The sequence below is a fragment of the Sceloporus occidentalis genome, unplaced genomic scaffold, assembly GCF_023333645.1.
Source record: "Sceloporus occidentalis isolate IW3139 unplaced genomic scaffold, rSceOcc1.0.p SCAF_13, whole genome shotgun sequence".
NCBI lineage: Eukaryota > Metazoa > Chordata > Lepidosauria > Squamata > Phrynosomatidae > Sceloporus > Sceloporus occidentalis.
This window is the reverse complement of record NW_028316993.1, coordinates 7,831,255-7,848,955: the sequence shown is the minus strand read 5'-3', so window position 1 is coordinate 7,848,955 and position 17,701 is coordinate 7,831,255. Positions and strand designations below refer to the sequence as shown.

At 43.0% G+C, this 17,701-nt stretch overlaps 1 protein-coding gene across 1 annotated transcript in view; it reads right to left on the bottom strand.

Moving 5' to 3' along the window:
- IGLON5 (IgLON family member 5) overlaps positions 1-17,701 on the bottom strand; it is a 117,832-nt gene that overhangs the window by 18,776 nt on the left and 81,355 nt on the right. The window contains exons 3-4 of the mRNA XM_089478604.1: positions 8,520-8,752; positions 2,170-2,289 (exon numbers count right to left, since the gene is read on the bottom strand). Of these exons, the coding sequence (XP_089334730.1) occupies positions 2,170-2,289; positions 8,520-8,752 (353 nt within the window). The remainder of the gene's footprint in view (positions 1-2,169; positions 2,290-8,519; positions 8,753-17,701) is intronic.

The following is a 17,701-nucleotide window of genomic DNA, read 5'->3' as shown; positions in this document are numbered from 1 at the left end:
TGGCTCCTGCTCTAGAATGAGTCTTTCCTATTATGATGACCATGGTATTTAGACTAGTGAATGGTTATCCGTATTTAAACTGGTGGACTGGAATCCTGTTGGTTAGAAGACCCATTCAATGAGAGATTGAATGGTAAGTCAACACATAGATAAATGCCAATGATTCACTGGGCCTACTTTAGGTAGGACTAGCAACAGAAACCAGACCAAGGGTTAATGTCTACCCACTATCTTTTTCTTTATAGCGTTGTTTAGGCTGTCTCTTTTTTTTTTTTTTGGGGGGGGGGGGGGGCTCCTGTTTCTTTTATCGTGAAATAATTTTAAATAAATACATGAGAAACACAAAAATCCCGCATCGCCATTATTGGACTCAAAAGGGATGTTCCAAAAGAGCAAATGCAGAGCAAGGTGTGCACATAAAACAGATCAGAATGCTGTACCAGGAGAAAGTTGCCTTCTGCGACTCAAATAAATGAGGCACATTAAGCTTTTGCTGCTTATGGGGAGACAACAGGAAGCTGAATGAAGCAAAGAAGATTCATTCCCTCTGTCTCCAAAAGTTTGCTCTGCTCTCTACTCCTTTGCCTTCCATTTGTGGAATTTCACTAGCCATTTCCCACAACCCTTCCAAACCTATTTGGTGTTATGTGCCTGGTTTGTTGTTCTTCCCTGACTCAGTTCATAGGGAAAGGTGGGTGAGAAATATATATTACTCTCCATTATTCCACACTGACTATTTTGTTACCTAAGTGTAATTAAGTAAGGCAGTGGCGTCCCCATCCCTGGTGTCACCCATTGATGGGGGGCTGCTGGAGGGGGGCAAAAAGGCATATTTGTCCTTCTTCACTACAGAGGGGACCTCCTCAGGATGAAACTGCCACCGTGGTGAAGCTGAGAGGACCATGCTCAGCCTTCTTCTTCACCACTATGATGGTCTCCTCTTCAGGAGGAAGTTGCCACCACAATGAAGCTGAGATGGGTGCATTTGTCCTTCTCTTTCACTACAGAGGGGACCTCCTCAGGATGAAATTGCCACCCTGGTGAAGCCAGGAGGAGCATGCTCAGCCTTCTTCTTCACCACTATGATAGTCTTCTAAAGGTCAGGGTGGGGGAACATGCTTGCCCCTTTTCACCTCACAGCAGCAGAAGGGACCAAACAGGTGTCACCCATCTTCTAGGGTGTCACTTGGGGTGGACTGCAGCCCCCACATTCAACTAGTGATGCCACTAAAGTAAGGTATCTTGACCTGATATCCCTTCTGAGCCCACCTTATCAGTCAGGAGCCAGATCAAGTGAAGAAAGTCTAGCTGCTGATCAGGGGGCAAAGTGGATGTTTCCAGCTCCCTTCCAACCATGGCGAAGCTGACACGAAGAACTGTGACAGGGCTCCTGCTTCTGATTGTTTCAGCCTCACTTGCTGGTGGGAAGGGAGGTGGAAACATCATCCAGTCTCCAGTTGAACTTAAGGTAGGACTCCTTTACTTGATCTGGCTGCTGGCTATTAAGATGGGTTGGGGACATTTAGGTAGTCTTACAGTATGACTACGTATCTTTACTGAATATGGAGCAGTTAAGGATCTGTTACTCCTCGTTAATCCATAACTGTAATACAGAATCAGAGCCATTATGATTATCTATTACAGTCTTAAGGACTACAAACTCAATTTATTGATTTAAACAAGAAAAAAAGGTAAGATGCTTTTTAAAAACGCTGTTTTCTACACCCGGTAGAACATGACACCTGCTTCCTTTATCTCTTTGTTTTATATTTGTATTCTGCTGGTCTCTGAGCATGGGTCCCGAGATTTAAAATGATGAAGTACATTTCTTAAAAAATCCTGTTTAATATAAAGGTTGTTTTAAAATTAAACATTTCTATTAAAAGCGCTAAATTGCAGTTGCAAAAATATTACAACATAGGTTTTTAATAAATAAAAATAATAACAACATAATATATGCTATTAAAAGATACTTCTGACACATTCACTTAAAAGCCTAAGCATGCCTACAAGAAGCATGCAGGTATATCCAAATTCCCCTTTGTAAAACATTTGCCTTTCCTTTGCCATTTTCTCATTTACACAGTGAACCTGTTGCCAGAATGGGGTGCAAGAATAAGAAACAAGGGGGGCATCTTCAGCACCCTTCCCCCCTCCAGCCTCCCTTACCTTTCAGCTGCCGCCAAGTTACAGTTGGCTCCGGTTTCCCCATCGCTAGGCAGAGCAGATTCACGTTGCTTCCCTCATTCACAGTCACAGCTGATGAGATGTTCACAATCTGTGCTGGAACTGTGGGGGGTATGGAGGGGACAACAGTGAGTATCAAAGTAGTACAGTGGACCCTTGTTTATACACTGGGGTTTGGTTCCAAGGTCCCCCGTGGATAACAAAATCCATGTATGCTCAAATCCCGTTAAATATAATGCCATAGCAAAATGGTGTCCCTTATAAAAAATGGGAAATCAACATTTGATATTTGAAATTCATACTTTTTAAAAACATTTTCAAACTGTGGATGCTTCAATCCATGTATAAAAAAAATCAGTGTATAAGAAGGGCCGACTGTACTGACCTCCTGCTACCAGACGGTGCTGCCCCATCTGAGACAGCATTAATTACAAGAATGTTTCTGTGCATACTTCACAAAACTTCAAGGAATAGGGACTTTGCCTGTGCTGGATGGGATTACATTCTCCCTGAAGTCTCAAGTTTACAGTTTGGGTGTCCTCCTGGACTCAGCTCTGAGCCTGGATGCCCAGGGTTTCAGCAGTAGCCATGAGTGCATTTGTACAGTTAAAACTAGTGTGCTGCCCATTTCTTGTGATGCCAGATCTGGTTATGGTGACACATGCCTTGGTTACATCCTGTTTGGACTACTGTAACACACTTTGCCTTTGGGAACTGTTCAGAAACTTCAGCGGTTCAAAATGCCGCAGCTAGAATGCTGATCAGAGCCAGCTACAGGGAGCATAGAGCTCCCTTGTTGAAACAGCCTCACTGGCTACCAGTTCATTTCTGGGCACAATTCAAAGTGCTAGTCATGACCTATAAAGCCGTACACGGGTTAGGTCCAGACTATTTGAGAAACCGTATCTCCCCATACGAACCTACCAGAGCCCTAAGATTTCCGAGAAGCCTTTCTCTTGGTCCCACCACGATCATAAGCTCACCTAGCGAGTGAAGTCTAGGAAAGCTCATGCTGCTGACTTCTTTCTTTCAGTTAGTCTCAAAGGTGCTGACTGAGCATGATGGGAATTGGAGTCCAAAACATCTAGTGGGACCATAATAGGGAAGGTTGGTGCAAGGCAACTGAACAGCTTGGGTTTTGCATCATTCCAGTGCTACTTCAGTTGGCTAAAAGAACAGTTCGGCTTTGTTGTTGTTGTTGTTGTTGTTGTTGTTGAGTGCCTCCAAATCATTTCCAACTTATGGTGACTGTAAGACAAACCTGTCGTGGAGTTTTCTGGGGCTCTGAATATGTCATTTGCCCAAGATCATCCAGTGGGTTTCCATGTCTGAGTGGGTAACTGAACCCTGAACTCCAGAGTTGTAGTCCAATGCTCAAACCACTACACCACATGGGCAACACCAACTTTACAGGCTTATCTTTTTATCCATTTGTTTTAAATGCTTTAAACTCTATGGATAGATTTATTCCATTATAATTACGTACAATATTTTGACTGTTTTTATTTATGTCTTCTCTGTGTTATTCTTTTCAGTATGTATGTATGTATGTATGTATGTATGTATTTATTTATTTATTTATTTAATTTTGCAAGTTGTATTGAGTCCTATTTTGGGGGGAAATGTTGAGTACAATTGAAGTCGTCTTCGTCTTCATCACCATCATCTGCACAGGGAATTGAGATGTGAATTCGCAATCATTTCAACCTTGCTTTGAGGATGAATTATGGTAGTTTTCTCTATAGTATTTTCCCTGTATTTGAACATCCCAAAGTACTATAATTATAAAAAGATGAAAGGTTTTTTTAAACATTGTGCAGGGAATCCATTTAACATGCAGAAAACCCATTTTCTGCACAGAAGACAGTTTTCTTTGCACAAAACCCCTACTTTTCTCTCTCTCTGCAGAGTAATTCCTCAATTCAGGATGTCAAATACCAGAATAAAATTGCACAAAACTCTCACTGGTCCATTATTCTTCCTGACAGAGTTTCCTGACCGTTGGGAAACCTATTTTTCTGACCCGAGAATTAATAATTACGGATATTCTCTCCATCTCTTAGTAGGGAGAGATGTGAGGGATGAACAATTAAAACTCTTATTGGTATGATGGAAGGTGAGGTGGAGGAGGAGAAAAGAGAAAATGTTGCAATAATCAAAATGTGAGATGGAAGAGGGGAAGAACTAGAAGTGAAAGAGAGAAAACCTATGTAGGATGGACCATGACTTTATTATGGCCAGGAAGAATCCTCACATCACTGGTGTTCTTCAAATGCTTCCCTTGCCATTGTTGTTGTTATATTTATTTAGACCGCCAAAAAAAAAACCTATGCATGTCTGTTGTCCATTACAACAGAGGAAAATGAAAACACTGCATTTGGGGAGGGATAGAGAGCCGGAAAATGGAACTCTCTCCATCTTGATTCTCCCAACAATCCCTGAAATGTAACATCCAGCCCTTAGAGTCCACCTCTGCCCTAAAAACTGCAGATGGGAATTCCTCATGGGAAAGTGCAATGCCCCTTTGGATCTGGGGTCCAGAGAGATCCACTGTACATGCACCCACCCAGCCGCCCTTGTCTTCGCATCCCAAAGATGGGTATGTGCCATGGTTTGTTGTAAATAGTTGTCCCACCCCAGAAACAGCTGCATTTGGAGTGCCTTCTCAGCAAAACCCCAGCGTCACTGCTTTGGGGGTTAATTTCCAAGAGCTACTTTTCTCTGCTCCAGCGGAAGAGAGCCCCCCCCCCCCCACTCCAAAGAAATAGTTTTTATTTTATGTTTCTTGACTGGGCCTAATGATCCTCACTATCTGTCCCAATAGGCTGGATTGGAGGGTGACGTGAATGATGGGGAATGATGGGGAAGCTGGGAGCAGCTGTTTCCTGATGCCAGACTGGTGTTCATTCCGGACCCGGTCCAATCAGCTTCTATTGTACCAGCTTCCCAGCTCCAGCAGCTATGGGGAAAAAGAGGGGGGTGTAATTATGGGGTGGGTAGCATTGCAGTTGCAGCTTTTGCCAATGCTGCAGAAATCCTGGAGGGGAATCGGCGAAGGAAATGAAAATGAAAGAAGAGTAGGAAAGCAAGAAGGAGAAGAAAAGGGGAAAAAAAAAAAAGAAACCCAGAAGAGTCTTGGGATAATTTTGGCAGCTGGAGAGAAATTCCACGTCACTGAAGCCAAAGTGCAGGCATCCCATGACATGCAGAAAGGAGTAATGGGATAGCAATTCTTTTCCTAGATAGATACATAGGGTGATCCAATGCAAACTGGCAGGATTTCCATAACTTCAATTGTGAGGATTTTTTTTAACAACAGCAAATGCAGCTGGTGGTTCTGAGAAAGGAGAAATTAGATCCCGTGTGCCATCCTCGAGACCAAGCGTGTCCACATTATTTTCACCAATAGGGCAAACAGCCGCTTTGTGTGCAAAATTTTCACTTGGAATAGAGGGAAGGGGTTAAAAGAAAATGCCTCTTTCAGTGCTGTGGTCCTGATCCAAATGCTCTTCCCCTTGAGGCTGTGAGCTGAAATCTTAAAAGAGATGCATTTGCACCAGGGATGTACATCTTTGACTATTTCATTCTTGTAGCAAGGATGAATAATTACAGTGGTTTCCCCCCCTGCTGAAAGAGAAAGCAAATATTCCTCTGAAATAGTCTACCAGTATTTGCACATCCCAAAGTGTTTCGGAGGAATTATCATGTGTAGAAAAAAATGGTGGAAGGGTTGCACAAACACCTTTTTGTGTGGGAGAAAAAACTGTTTTATGCATAGAAAAATATGTTTATTGCTCAGGGCCACTGTAACACTTTGGTTTTTCATATACTGGGAAAACAAAACGTGCAGGATTTTATCCCAGCTATTATTCTTCCTGGTGGGATTTCCCAACTGTGGAGAATCCCATTGATGAGTAATCTTTCTATCCCTAATATACACATCACTGTTATAACATGCAGTTGGTAAAATTGTTGAAACTCCACCAAGGTATGGTTAGGGCACACTGCAACCCTAGAACCATGTATGTCATCTCAAAGCTACTTTTGCAGCATCCAGGCCCTCTGGATTTCCCGAATTGCCCCTTTTCTGGCAACATAAAGATTTTTCTCCTGAAACCTCACAAAGTGGTCATTTGCTTTTTAGATTGGCTGCAGGCTCCTTTGCACTATAACCCACTCATTCATTCTCTCTTTCTTTTTCGCTCTCCTCACTTTCAGAATTTGACTTCTGACCACTTCTAGCTTTTTACTATTTTTGGCAATCAGTTTGCCCCCCTCCTCAAAGATTATTGGGATCAAAAATTACTCCTGCCACTGGCAAAGTTTCCCAACCCTGCACTGAAGATAGGGGAACAAAAGATGATGTAGATAGATCTGGGCCATAACCCACTTGAAAGTTATTTTGAGTACTGAAATGAATAGGAGCAGAGGTATATGGCTCATTTCAATGGGGTTTGTGTGTGAACCCTCTGGATCAGTGATGTCAAACTCTGGCCCTCCAGATTTTTGGACTTCAGCTCCCAGAAGCCTCAGTCACCTTGGCCAATGGTCTGGGATGCTGGGAGCTGAAGTCCAAAACACTTGAAGGGCCAGAGTTTGGACATCACTGCTCTAGATGATTGTGGGATGAATTCAGTTCGGTTTCAGACTCAGATATCATCAGATACCTTAGGCAGCCCTATTTTTACCCTTCATCTTCTTTAGAAACCAGGGTTTGTCCTCAATATATTGGACGGCAGCTCCTATGTGCCACAGTTTTCTTACCCAATATTGTGGCCTGATGGGAATTGCAGTTTAAAGTCTGGTGAGCCACATATCCCCCATTCCTGTTCTAGAACCTCATTCATTCATTCATTCATTCATTCACTCACGTGGATGAGATTTCCTGGCCAAGAGAGATAACACTGGAAGCACTGATTAGGCAATCAGTTATCTTGGGATAATAACCCTGGAATGCAATGCATCCGCTGATTAATTTATACATTCAGGAGATAAAACAAGGATTGCTGTGTACTGTTGGAGAGTCAGCAAACTCTGCCCTACCCCAGAAACAGCTTCATTTTGAATGGGTTGTCTTTCTTCTAACCCAAGATAAATAAAACAATAGTAGGATGATTTGCCTCTCATGGGGGAGGGCTTTATTGAACTTGATCCATTGTGGTGGAAAGCCCAAGCTAGGAAGCCAATATGTGGATCTAAATATGCTAAAACAATTTCCACAGAGCCTGGGAACTATATAGATTCTGATGGTCACTATATAGATTGTGATGGAGGCCAAGTGGTCCAATTGTTTTTCTTCAAAACTGGAAATGACTATGGGATTGAGTCTAGTTTTCGGGGGGGAAATGCTACTGTGGGCCTTGGAATTGTCCTTAGCAGGGCATTGAAACTGCATTTAAATGAAGAAACATGCCCTATGAAATTCTCTACAGCCATAATTCTCCATATTTTAATCTTCTCATTTATTTTTTAAGATGGGAGCTAAGGAAGGGCACAGGGCTCCACAAAAAAAACTTTTGGGACTATGGGCAACCATGGGTTGCACAATTCCCACTTGAAGCAGCTGGTGACTTCAGAATGTCTGAACAAGAAATTAATCTTTGGTTCCAATGTTCTTGGTTATAATAGTAGTTATACTGTTGTATAGGACCTATCCAGATGCTGAACCTACATTGGGATATCCAATGTATCCAGATGTTGAAGACTTATCCCCAATGTAGGTTCAGCATCTGGATAGTTCCTTTACAATCCAGTGTTGATGCAAAGGAGCTGCAATTTAAAGAGCCAATATTAAATCAAAGCTAAATTCCCACCATAAAATTTTGGAGTCATCAGCTGTATCTGTTTCTCATGCCTTTCACAAAACAGGACATACCTTCCTTGAAAAGGTTCTTTAAAAATTCTCTTCTGTCATTTACTCAGCCTATGTACTCTTAGTATTCTCAAACTTTGCCCCCCCCCCCAAAAAAAAACATGTTCAGCACTTCAGCTCCCAGAATCCTTCACTGCTTTCCTTGGACCATCTTAGATCTGATCCATCAGCAGTTTTAGATTTCAGTTTCGCAAATTATAGCTTTGGCCATTATAGCTTGATGTTCTGGGAACTCAAGTGAAAAATGTCTGGAGGACCAAAGGTTGACAAGCATTGTTTTGGCACATCTTAGCCAGGACCAGGGGATGTTGCCTCATGATAAATACTAGAAGGCCTTCTGAATCTTCATTGCATGAAAAGACTCTGGGAAATCCAGGATCATCACAAAGAAGAGAAATTCTCTTGGATTATTTGGAACATGCTAGTAGATCACAATCGCATGTTTTCCCCATGCACATACCATGCACAATGAGGTACACCTGTGAGGTGTGGGGCTTGTCCTGTGTCTGGAAGGAGCAGGTGTAAAGCCCCTCGTCGTACACATCAACATGAGTGATCATGATGCTGAACTCCGAGGGGCTGTAGGTTAGCAACTCCACCCGGGAGTCGATGGACCACTTGTCATTGCCAGCGTACAGGATATTGGAGCGGTTCAACCATGCGACACGCGTTACTTGCTGGTCTATGTAGCAGCTGCAGAGAAGAAAGAAGAAGAGAGGATAAGTGGCAGAACGATGAGACAAAGGGACCAAGGATGGACATTTTAGGATGCTTCCACATGGTACGATTACAGCATTTTGATTCCACTCTAACTGCCATTGATCCATCCTATGGAGTTCTGGGATTTATTGGCTGGTGAAGGACATAGAATTTCTCTAGTTCACTCATCTGAACTACAGCATTATGGGAATCCCAGGATTCAATAGGATGGAACCAGGACAATTAAAGTGGTGTGCAACTGATATAATTGTGTTGTTTGGATCACTCTGTTTTGCTTTCTCTTCAATTCAGTTTTTTTTAAATGCATGTTTTTTTTCTCTTCCTGGATCTGCAGAAATGTCCAAATATTCCTAAATTCTTCATAACCAAAGAAAAACAATCCCCCCCCCCCCATCTTCACTATCCAAATCAGACAGATACATCTATAGAACACATTTTACTTACCGGTTACATCGATGTTAAAAGATGAACAACCTGTCTGAAAAGTTAAAGCAATCCCAATGCAGCACCACAAACATAGCTGAATACAGAGTAATTCAGAGTCAGACTTTGAAAGATTAAATTCTCAATGTTCGAATCCTGGATGCATAAATGTGTCCATTTCTTTGTATTCTCAATATGGAGAAAATGTGCACACTGTGCAGTTTGGGAAAGTTACTTTTTTGCCCATGCTGGCCAGGAGATTTGGAGAATGGTAGTCTATGAAACTCTCTGGGAGACCTTGGGCAAATCGCATGCTCTCAGCCTCAGGCAAAGGCAATGCCAAAATTCCTCTTACTAAATCTGGGCAAGAAAACCCCATGATAGATTTTGTCTTTGGGTCACCACAAGTCAGAAATTACTTGTCTGAATTCTGAGCTGGAAGGTTATTGCAATGGCTGGGTAAGGGTTAGGATGGATGCCAGAGTAAGGGCACTCTCTACCAATTGCACCAATCTGCCAAATTCACAGCTGAAGGGCAGCTGTGATTTTACAATGAATGCCTCTTGAGATGACTGTGTGGGAAGAAATGTGACAGCACACTGAGGACATGTGCCAGATAACAGATAAAATCTGAGCGGAAGACAAGCTCTACACGAAGGTTTACAGAAATGGCATCGGATCTCAGGTCTTGAAAATGTTATTTTTTAAATTACAGCTGTGTATAGCATTCTTCCACTAGGCTTCCACATCCATCCATCCATCCATCCATTCATCCATCCATCCATCCCTTTATTTACATGCCACTTTTCTCCCAGGCTGGAACTCAAGGCAGCTTATGAAAAGGAAAAGACAGTAAAAAACATACAAAATCAAATCAACATTTGTAGAGGGTAGAAGTGTTTTCTCTAGGAATCTCCTAGAGAGAACTTATTATTCAAATCTGTGAATAATTAATTCCACAAAAGTCAAAGCTGCAAATGTTGAGGGTCGGCTGCAATCAAAATGAGCCCGAAAACCATTCAAAGAGAAGACACCTTCAACTAGAGAACTCTTCTCTGATAACCCTCTCAATGGATAGTCCTGTCCCTTCTTTGAAGGCTTCCAACGTTCCCTCAGCATAGCATAAACATCCACATGGAGAGTTGTACTACACCAACACAACACAGCCCCTATGCAGAAGAGCAACACTGTGTGATGGAGGCCAACAATCAGGTGCCACTGTGCAATGTGCCACTTTAATGTACAAGGCACAACTGCAGTGTGCAACTACCATCACAATGCACAACTGCAATGCACAGTGTTTCTGTATGTGCACCTTCATTTCCATTGATGCTGGGAGACTACGTCTGTTGCACCATGGCAAATAATTATTCTTGCATGTGTAGCATGGCATATGCATGCATATGTCACTGACACGATGTCAAAAAAAAAAAAAAAAAGCAATGTATAAGCTGTCACCCAGCCTTCACAGCAGTGTCCTACAAAGAACTGAGTCGCAGCATCTGAATGCAGACCTATATTTCTCTCTGTATAATAAGGTGAAAAGCTGGGCCCATTTCCATCTCCGAGTATAGAGTGGCATCCAGTTTATTATTGCTGTGCATGTACATGTGGTGTGGGCATAGGGAGAGAAGTAATTCCCGGGTTCTCCTCACAGCCTCCGCAAGGCCTTTGGCTGTCTCTCTCCACCAAGCCCTTTGAAGTCCAAAAGCCCATGTTATTACAGCTCTTTTTATCAAGCCCTAAAAACTTGAACATCTTCCAAACTGCGGATTTAGGAAAAATAATGAGCATTCGGAGGGGGATTTTTTTTAACACAAAAAAAATATCACAGACTCTGTGAGCCCAGCTGCCTGTTTAAAATCCTCCCCGATAATGTTTTCAAACAAAACTCTCCTCTTGCAACTGGGCTTGCATTGCACCTACCCACCTACCCCAAACCGGACACCCTCCCTCCTCGCTCTCCTTTTCTATGGGTGCTCTTTCCTTGCCCCATGGTTCTTAGCCATGAGATTGAATTATCAGAGCCCTGTTCTCTTGCCTTGAAGGCGAGGGGGCACTAAGTAATCCTGTTTCGTGGTGCCTGACAGCTGTCAGGCACAGATTGGACAAGTGTTGCAAAGATAACCGGAGAAGAGCGAGAAGAGGGAGGACTCTGTGCTCCCCTCTTCAAATTAGGACTGACCCTGACATTTTCTAAAAGTGCCGTTCTGCCTTCCTCGCACTGCGGGATGGACTCTGGGCCATGCGGATGAGCATTGGTACAACACAGAGTGCCAGGGCGAGGGTGGCCAGGAGCAAGAGCGGGTCGGGCTCCTGTGTCTTAAAAGCCCAAGCCTGTGCATTACGGGACTGCTTTATTTTTTCTTGGCTGTTTTTCACCCCTTTAATTTAAAGGAAAAGGGTTTAAGGAGACTGAAATCCTGAAGGGGAGGCAAAGGAAGGTTCTACTTAACCTTTCCTCCTGCCAGCCATTTGTTGGCTTAAAATAGTTTCTGTACAAAGAATCCATAGAATCACAGAATCTTAGAGATGGACCACAAAGGCCATTTGTTACATTCCCTGCCATGCAAGAATATGTATGTATTCTGCTTTTAGTCATATTTGTTTTCTGCCTTTGATCCAGTGAGCTCAACAAAGTATATGAGGTTCTCCTTTTCCCCGTTGAGCCTCACAACAACCCTGTGAGGTAGGTTACACTGAGAGAGAAAGAGAGAGTCACTCACTAGATGGTTTTTTGTTAGTGACACTATGTTAGTTGTATGATGTATGCAGGTTGAATGGTTTACTGTAGCACAACAGACATACTGTGCCGATAGCAATGGAAGCAGAGTTGTGTGTATAGCAAAGTTGTATAATAATGTTGTATGAGGTGTAGGATAGGGATGCCAAGTTTTCAAAATAGCAATAAGGGACAATCTAAACCTATTATTATTATTATTATTATTATTATTATTATTATTATTATTATTATCCCTTATTTATAAAGCTGACCAACAGGAGGTAGCTATTAATACAAATATTGTTGCTGTTGTCTGCCTTCCAGTAGTTTCTCACCTAAATACCACATTTCAGTTAACTTTGCCTTATATTTCTTGGCAAAACTAAAATATTACCCACATTATCGAAATATAAGGTCCCTTGCAAAGCACTTTATGGAAAGGCCTATTTGATTTCTTTTTTTGGCATGCATCAAGAATCCTGAATCTGCATCTGAATATATATATAAGAATGATTGACAACTATGATTAACATTTCAAGTATCTCGCATCTCAAATTAGATTAGATTTACAGAAAATGCCTTTCTCACATCACTCCCACATCCCAAAATATGGGATCTTTTGTATCTCGTTCAATGTAAAGCACAAGCTTTCCAGCCCTTAGAGAAAGGACATCCCTTATAATGAGGAACATCCCTTATGATAAATGACAACTGATAACCCTAGAAAGACAAAAGATGAGGATGGTAAGGGCATTGAGAAGAAAAACAGTCTGGAAAAGGACTACTTAATTCTTTTCTATTTCTTTTTTTTAAAACTGGGGTGGACAAATTACCCTTCTACAAGTCCCATCAGCCTCAGTCAAAAGTGTTCAGGTTTAGCAGGGACAGTCCCTATTAATCCTCTGACATCCCACTTTTTCAGCAGTGTTTAAAATGCCCTCTCTCTTCCTTCCACTCCCTCCTTTATTCTCAGCTTACTTCAATTGCTGCATACTGACTTCAGGGTGATAAAGTAGTTTGCACTCAGTATACACAGCAGAAGGGAGAGAAGGGGCAGAATTTTGCCCTCAACTCAGTACCAAAATATCAGAATCTCTCTGCTTAAAATAATCATCTTGTGTGCTCGCCTCTTATGCCTTGTGACCACAGTCTGATTTTCAGCTATTAAACGTTGAAGAGTATGATATGGTGAGTCATCCAGAGGGGCATATGTTTTTTCTCACTCTTGTATGGAATGGCACATCCCTGGAGGGAGGACAGGGTAGAAATGCCATAGAAAGCAAGGTGTGGGAAAGTCACTTTTGCAAAAACCGAAACTCCCAGAATCCCCCCGCCAACATGAAAGATTCTGAAAATTGTAGGCCAGGAAAGGCAAGCTCTGAAAGTGAGGGATCTCTCTTCTATGCCTGTCTTCCCAGGGGTTAATGAGCATTTGGAGTCTCTGGTGCAGTGCCTGCCTCTTAGTATTCCTGCAAACCAAGCACCGGGTGTGTGGTTCCCCCTCCTCTTTCTATTCTGCAGAGGGACTGGAGGAGGGAGAGGTCTCCAGAAGTAGGTCAAAGCCTCTGCTGATTCAGGCTGGTGGGAACCAGGCGCACTGCAGGCTGATGGGGAGGGGGCATGGGGAAGCACTTTGGGGGCTGGGAGTGCATGGTAGAGACACACAATTTGGGTGTGCTGACTCACAACATCCAGCTGGGCAGGGGCAGAGGGGGCCGGATGGAGGAAGAGAGAGGATGCAAGGGATGGCATGGGAAGGAGAGTTCTTGTTTACGTCTTGCAGGCCCATGCTCACCCTCCCCACATTGCTGACTATGCTCCTTCCAGAAGTTTCCCCACCACTTTGATGTAGGGAAAGGAAACAAATAATTTCAGAGCAGATCAGAATCTGACAGGCTGGGAGATCTGCAGAGAGGTGCAAGGGCTTCTCATCTTAGAACCTTATCACACAGGGGAAATCGGGAGTTTAAACAGCGATTATCCTGTGCAAAATGCACTATCGCAATGAGGATTTTCACACACACTGCTCTTAAACAGGCAATAAACATCAACAAATCATTTTCAGGATTTCCCCATGAATGATTTGCTGCTGTTTATTGCCTAATTGTTGCCTGTTTAATAGCGACTATATTCCACTGTCAAATAGCTCTCACCATCAGAAGCTTCTTCCTAATGTTTAGGTGGGATCTCTTTTCCTGTAACTGGAATCTACTGATCCAGGTCCTAGTCTCCCAAGCAGCAGAAAACAAGCTTTCACCATCCTCAATTTGGCATCCCTTCAAATATTTAAACAGGGCTATCACCTCTTAACCTTCTCTTCTCCAAGCTAAACACAGCCGGCTCCCTAAGCTGTTCCACGTAGGGCATGGTTTCCAGACCTTTCACCATTTTGGTCACCCTCTTCTGGGCATGTTCTAGCTTGTCAATATCCTTCTTGCATTGTGGTGCCCAGAAGTGGACAGAGTATTCCAGGTGAGACTTGCCTCAAGTACTCAAGATACTGATGTATCTCAGTCACCTATGGAACTAAGAGCAGGAAGAGCAAGCACCAGGGGAAGCTTACAGCTGATGGACCCTGTCTGTGGCCATTTTGGTTGTGTACAAAATGCTCTGGGGTTGGACTGTTGTGGAAGTGACCAATGTCCACTATAGAAAAGAACAGAGACCAGCTATGCTCACAACGACTGCCCCTGGAGCATTTGATATATAACAAAAGGGCATCAGATGAGGGAATGGTCTGTTGCGAGTGCACCTGATGCTCACAAGGGAGCCCTGGTGGTGCAGTAATTAAATGCTGGTGCTGCATTTAACTCACAAGGTTGTGAGTTTGATCCCAAGGTTGACTCAGCCTTCCATCCTTTTGTAGATCGGTAAAATGAGTACCCAGCTTGTTGGGGACAATAGGCTTTAAACACTGTAAACCGCTTAGGGAGTGCTAGTCCACTGATAAGCGATGTAGAGGTGTACTTGCTATTGCTATGTCTTGACCTTAGCTCTAAGACAATTGAGAATACTGTATATGAGGCATGATTTGGGTCTCTTCTGCCTTGTGGGCCAGGGAGTAGGGAAAAGGCCATCATCACGCCAGCTGCAATTTCAGCAAGCAAACCTCCAACATTTGGTATATAACACCATTTTGCTTGGTACCAAATGCTTGGGGGTTGGTCTGTTGGGTGGACACCTGCCATTCATTCTCAACAAGTGAAGAAGGAGGTTTGAGAGATTAGGGGATTTAACCTTCGTTCGCCTAATGTAAGCTATCTCATACAAAACAGAACAACTGGGCATCCTACTCTGTGATCATCGTGTTTTGCTTGTGGGTGTGCGCTCAGATTCGGAAAGAGAAATAGACATTCATTTGATGCACAAGCAGAAATGTATAAATACACACAGAGACACAAATGCAGGATGCAGGGGGGAAATGACCCCCAAAGCATACACACTTGATGCCTTGCCAGGCTGACACAACCTGTCTACCAGCATCTCAGCAAAGGCAAGATTTCTTCACACCCCAAGCACACATTAGGGACGTAATGCCTCAAATTCCTCCTATTCGCATGCAAGGACAAATGATTTCCACAGCACTGTGGAGAGAAAACGAGGATTTCTGCACTGGTCCTGAAAGACACTGGCACTTTGCGAAGCAAAAATACACATGGTTTTTCTGTGTAGAAAACATGGGGGAGAGGGTTGCAGAAAAAACAGGTTTCCTGCACATGAGACAGTGTTTTCTTCACCAAACATCCTATGAAAAGAAGCATGGTTTTGCATGGGCACATATGCATGCGTGCGTGCGCGTACACACACACACACACACACACACACACACTGGCATTTTTGTGCAGAATAATTTCCCAAATAGGTATGCAAAATGTAAAGAATCTTTGCTGTGGTTCCGTGCTTCTTGACATGGGTTTCTTGATAATCAGGAAATGTATTAATCTACCAGGAATTAATCGTAATTCATATTATTTTCATCCCCAGCATGAAGCTCAGCTCAGCCATGGGAAAACCCACTGGGTGACCTTAGGCAAATCACACTCTCTCAGCCTCAGAGGATGACAATGGAAAATCTCCTCTGAAGAAACTTGCCAAGAAAACCCCATGACAGGTTTTCCTTAGGGTTGCCGTAAGTTGGAAATGACTTGACGACACACAACAACAACAACAAATGGAACACACAATTGTGTTCTGCAAATAGAGAGGCACAAGTGATGAGTCCACCCATTCTAGCCTGCCTGGGGTATGTGTGCCTATTGGCCAAGCCAAGTGTGTCCATGACTGGGAAAAGCATAGTACAGTCGGCTCTTCTTATACACAGATTTTTTTATACATGGTTTCAAGCATCCATGGTTTGAAAATGTTCAAAAAAAGTATAAATTTCAAATATCAAACCTTGATTTTCCATTTTTTATAAGGGACACCATTTTGCTATGTCATTATATTTAATGGGACTTGCGCATACACGGATATTGTTATCCACGGGGATCTTGGACCCAAATTGCAGTGTATAACAAGGGTCTACTACTGTATCACAGAGTTGGAAGAGCCCTCTAGGGCCATCTAATTCAGCCCTCTGCAAGGCAAAAATACACAAATAAGGCTTACGAAAGAGTTAGCCATCCAATCTCTGTTTAAAGATGTCCAAAGAAAGAAAGCCACAATAATACCACAATGGGCAACTGATGCAGGGTTTGGCTGGGTGTTGTCACTAGCTATGGTGTCACTTAGCACGGAGAGCTGGTGGTTGAGAGGGGACGGCCTGCCCCATCCTCTCCTGCCAACTTACTTGCCTGCCTTCCCCGGATGCTCATAGCTAGTGACATCCTTATTTGTATCTGTTCTTGTCAGTTTCCCCAACTTAATTTCTGTTCCAGGCTGCTATCAAAGATACAGAGCCAGTACCACTAACAACCTGGGGGCAGCAAAGAAGTAAATGGGGCAATGAGGAACCTCGGCCCCCATGACAAATTCGGTATATCTGCAAGACTAAATGACATTTCAGTGGGATAGAATAAGTGGCATACAGGGACTATGGAACTACTTTTAAGGGGCTTAATACTAACAGACAGCTTGTTGCTTATGTACAGGTACTTGCAAGGGCTGGGCCAATTGCTTTTCCCATCCATTATCACTGAAACATCCTTAATCAGGAACTCATACAAGCACATTGCAGACTTAGAAGGGCCCTCCATGTGTTCAGTGAAGCTTACTCTCACGTAAATGTGCATATGATGGATTGCAGGCAGCCTTTCTTATTCCTGGGAGGGCTCAACGGCAATTGGTGTCTTAATATTTCTTAGTGCTTGATCCTTTAGTACACTTCTGATTATTAATGTCTGAGGAGGCTCAACCACACAAAAACCACAATGGTCCAATTTTGCCAGGCCATTTTGGGGGGTCCAGACCATTAACTATTTTCCACTCCATTAACTATTAGCTGATTTGCCAGGGTTGCAAGGAATAGGGAGAGCCTCCATCGGCATGAAAGGTCCTCACTGCTGAAGTTATATCTCAACATATGAGGGTCCAAGAAGTTAAGTCCAGAATCATGTTGGTATCTTGCACGTGTGTAAATTCCTCTGCAGAAATGGTTGGACATTTTTGTCTGAAACAGAGCACAGCCATGCAGTTCAAGGTTATGGAAGTAGCATCCTGCACATGGTGCTATTGTACATGGATACGCATTGTCCAATGCTTGTGTACAGTTGCATGTTCATGTCAATGTGCAGTGGCACTAACTCACTAGTAAGGCAGCATTGCACAACTGCCATGTA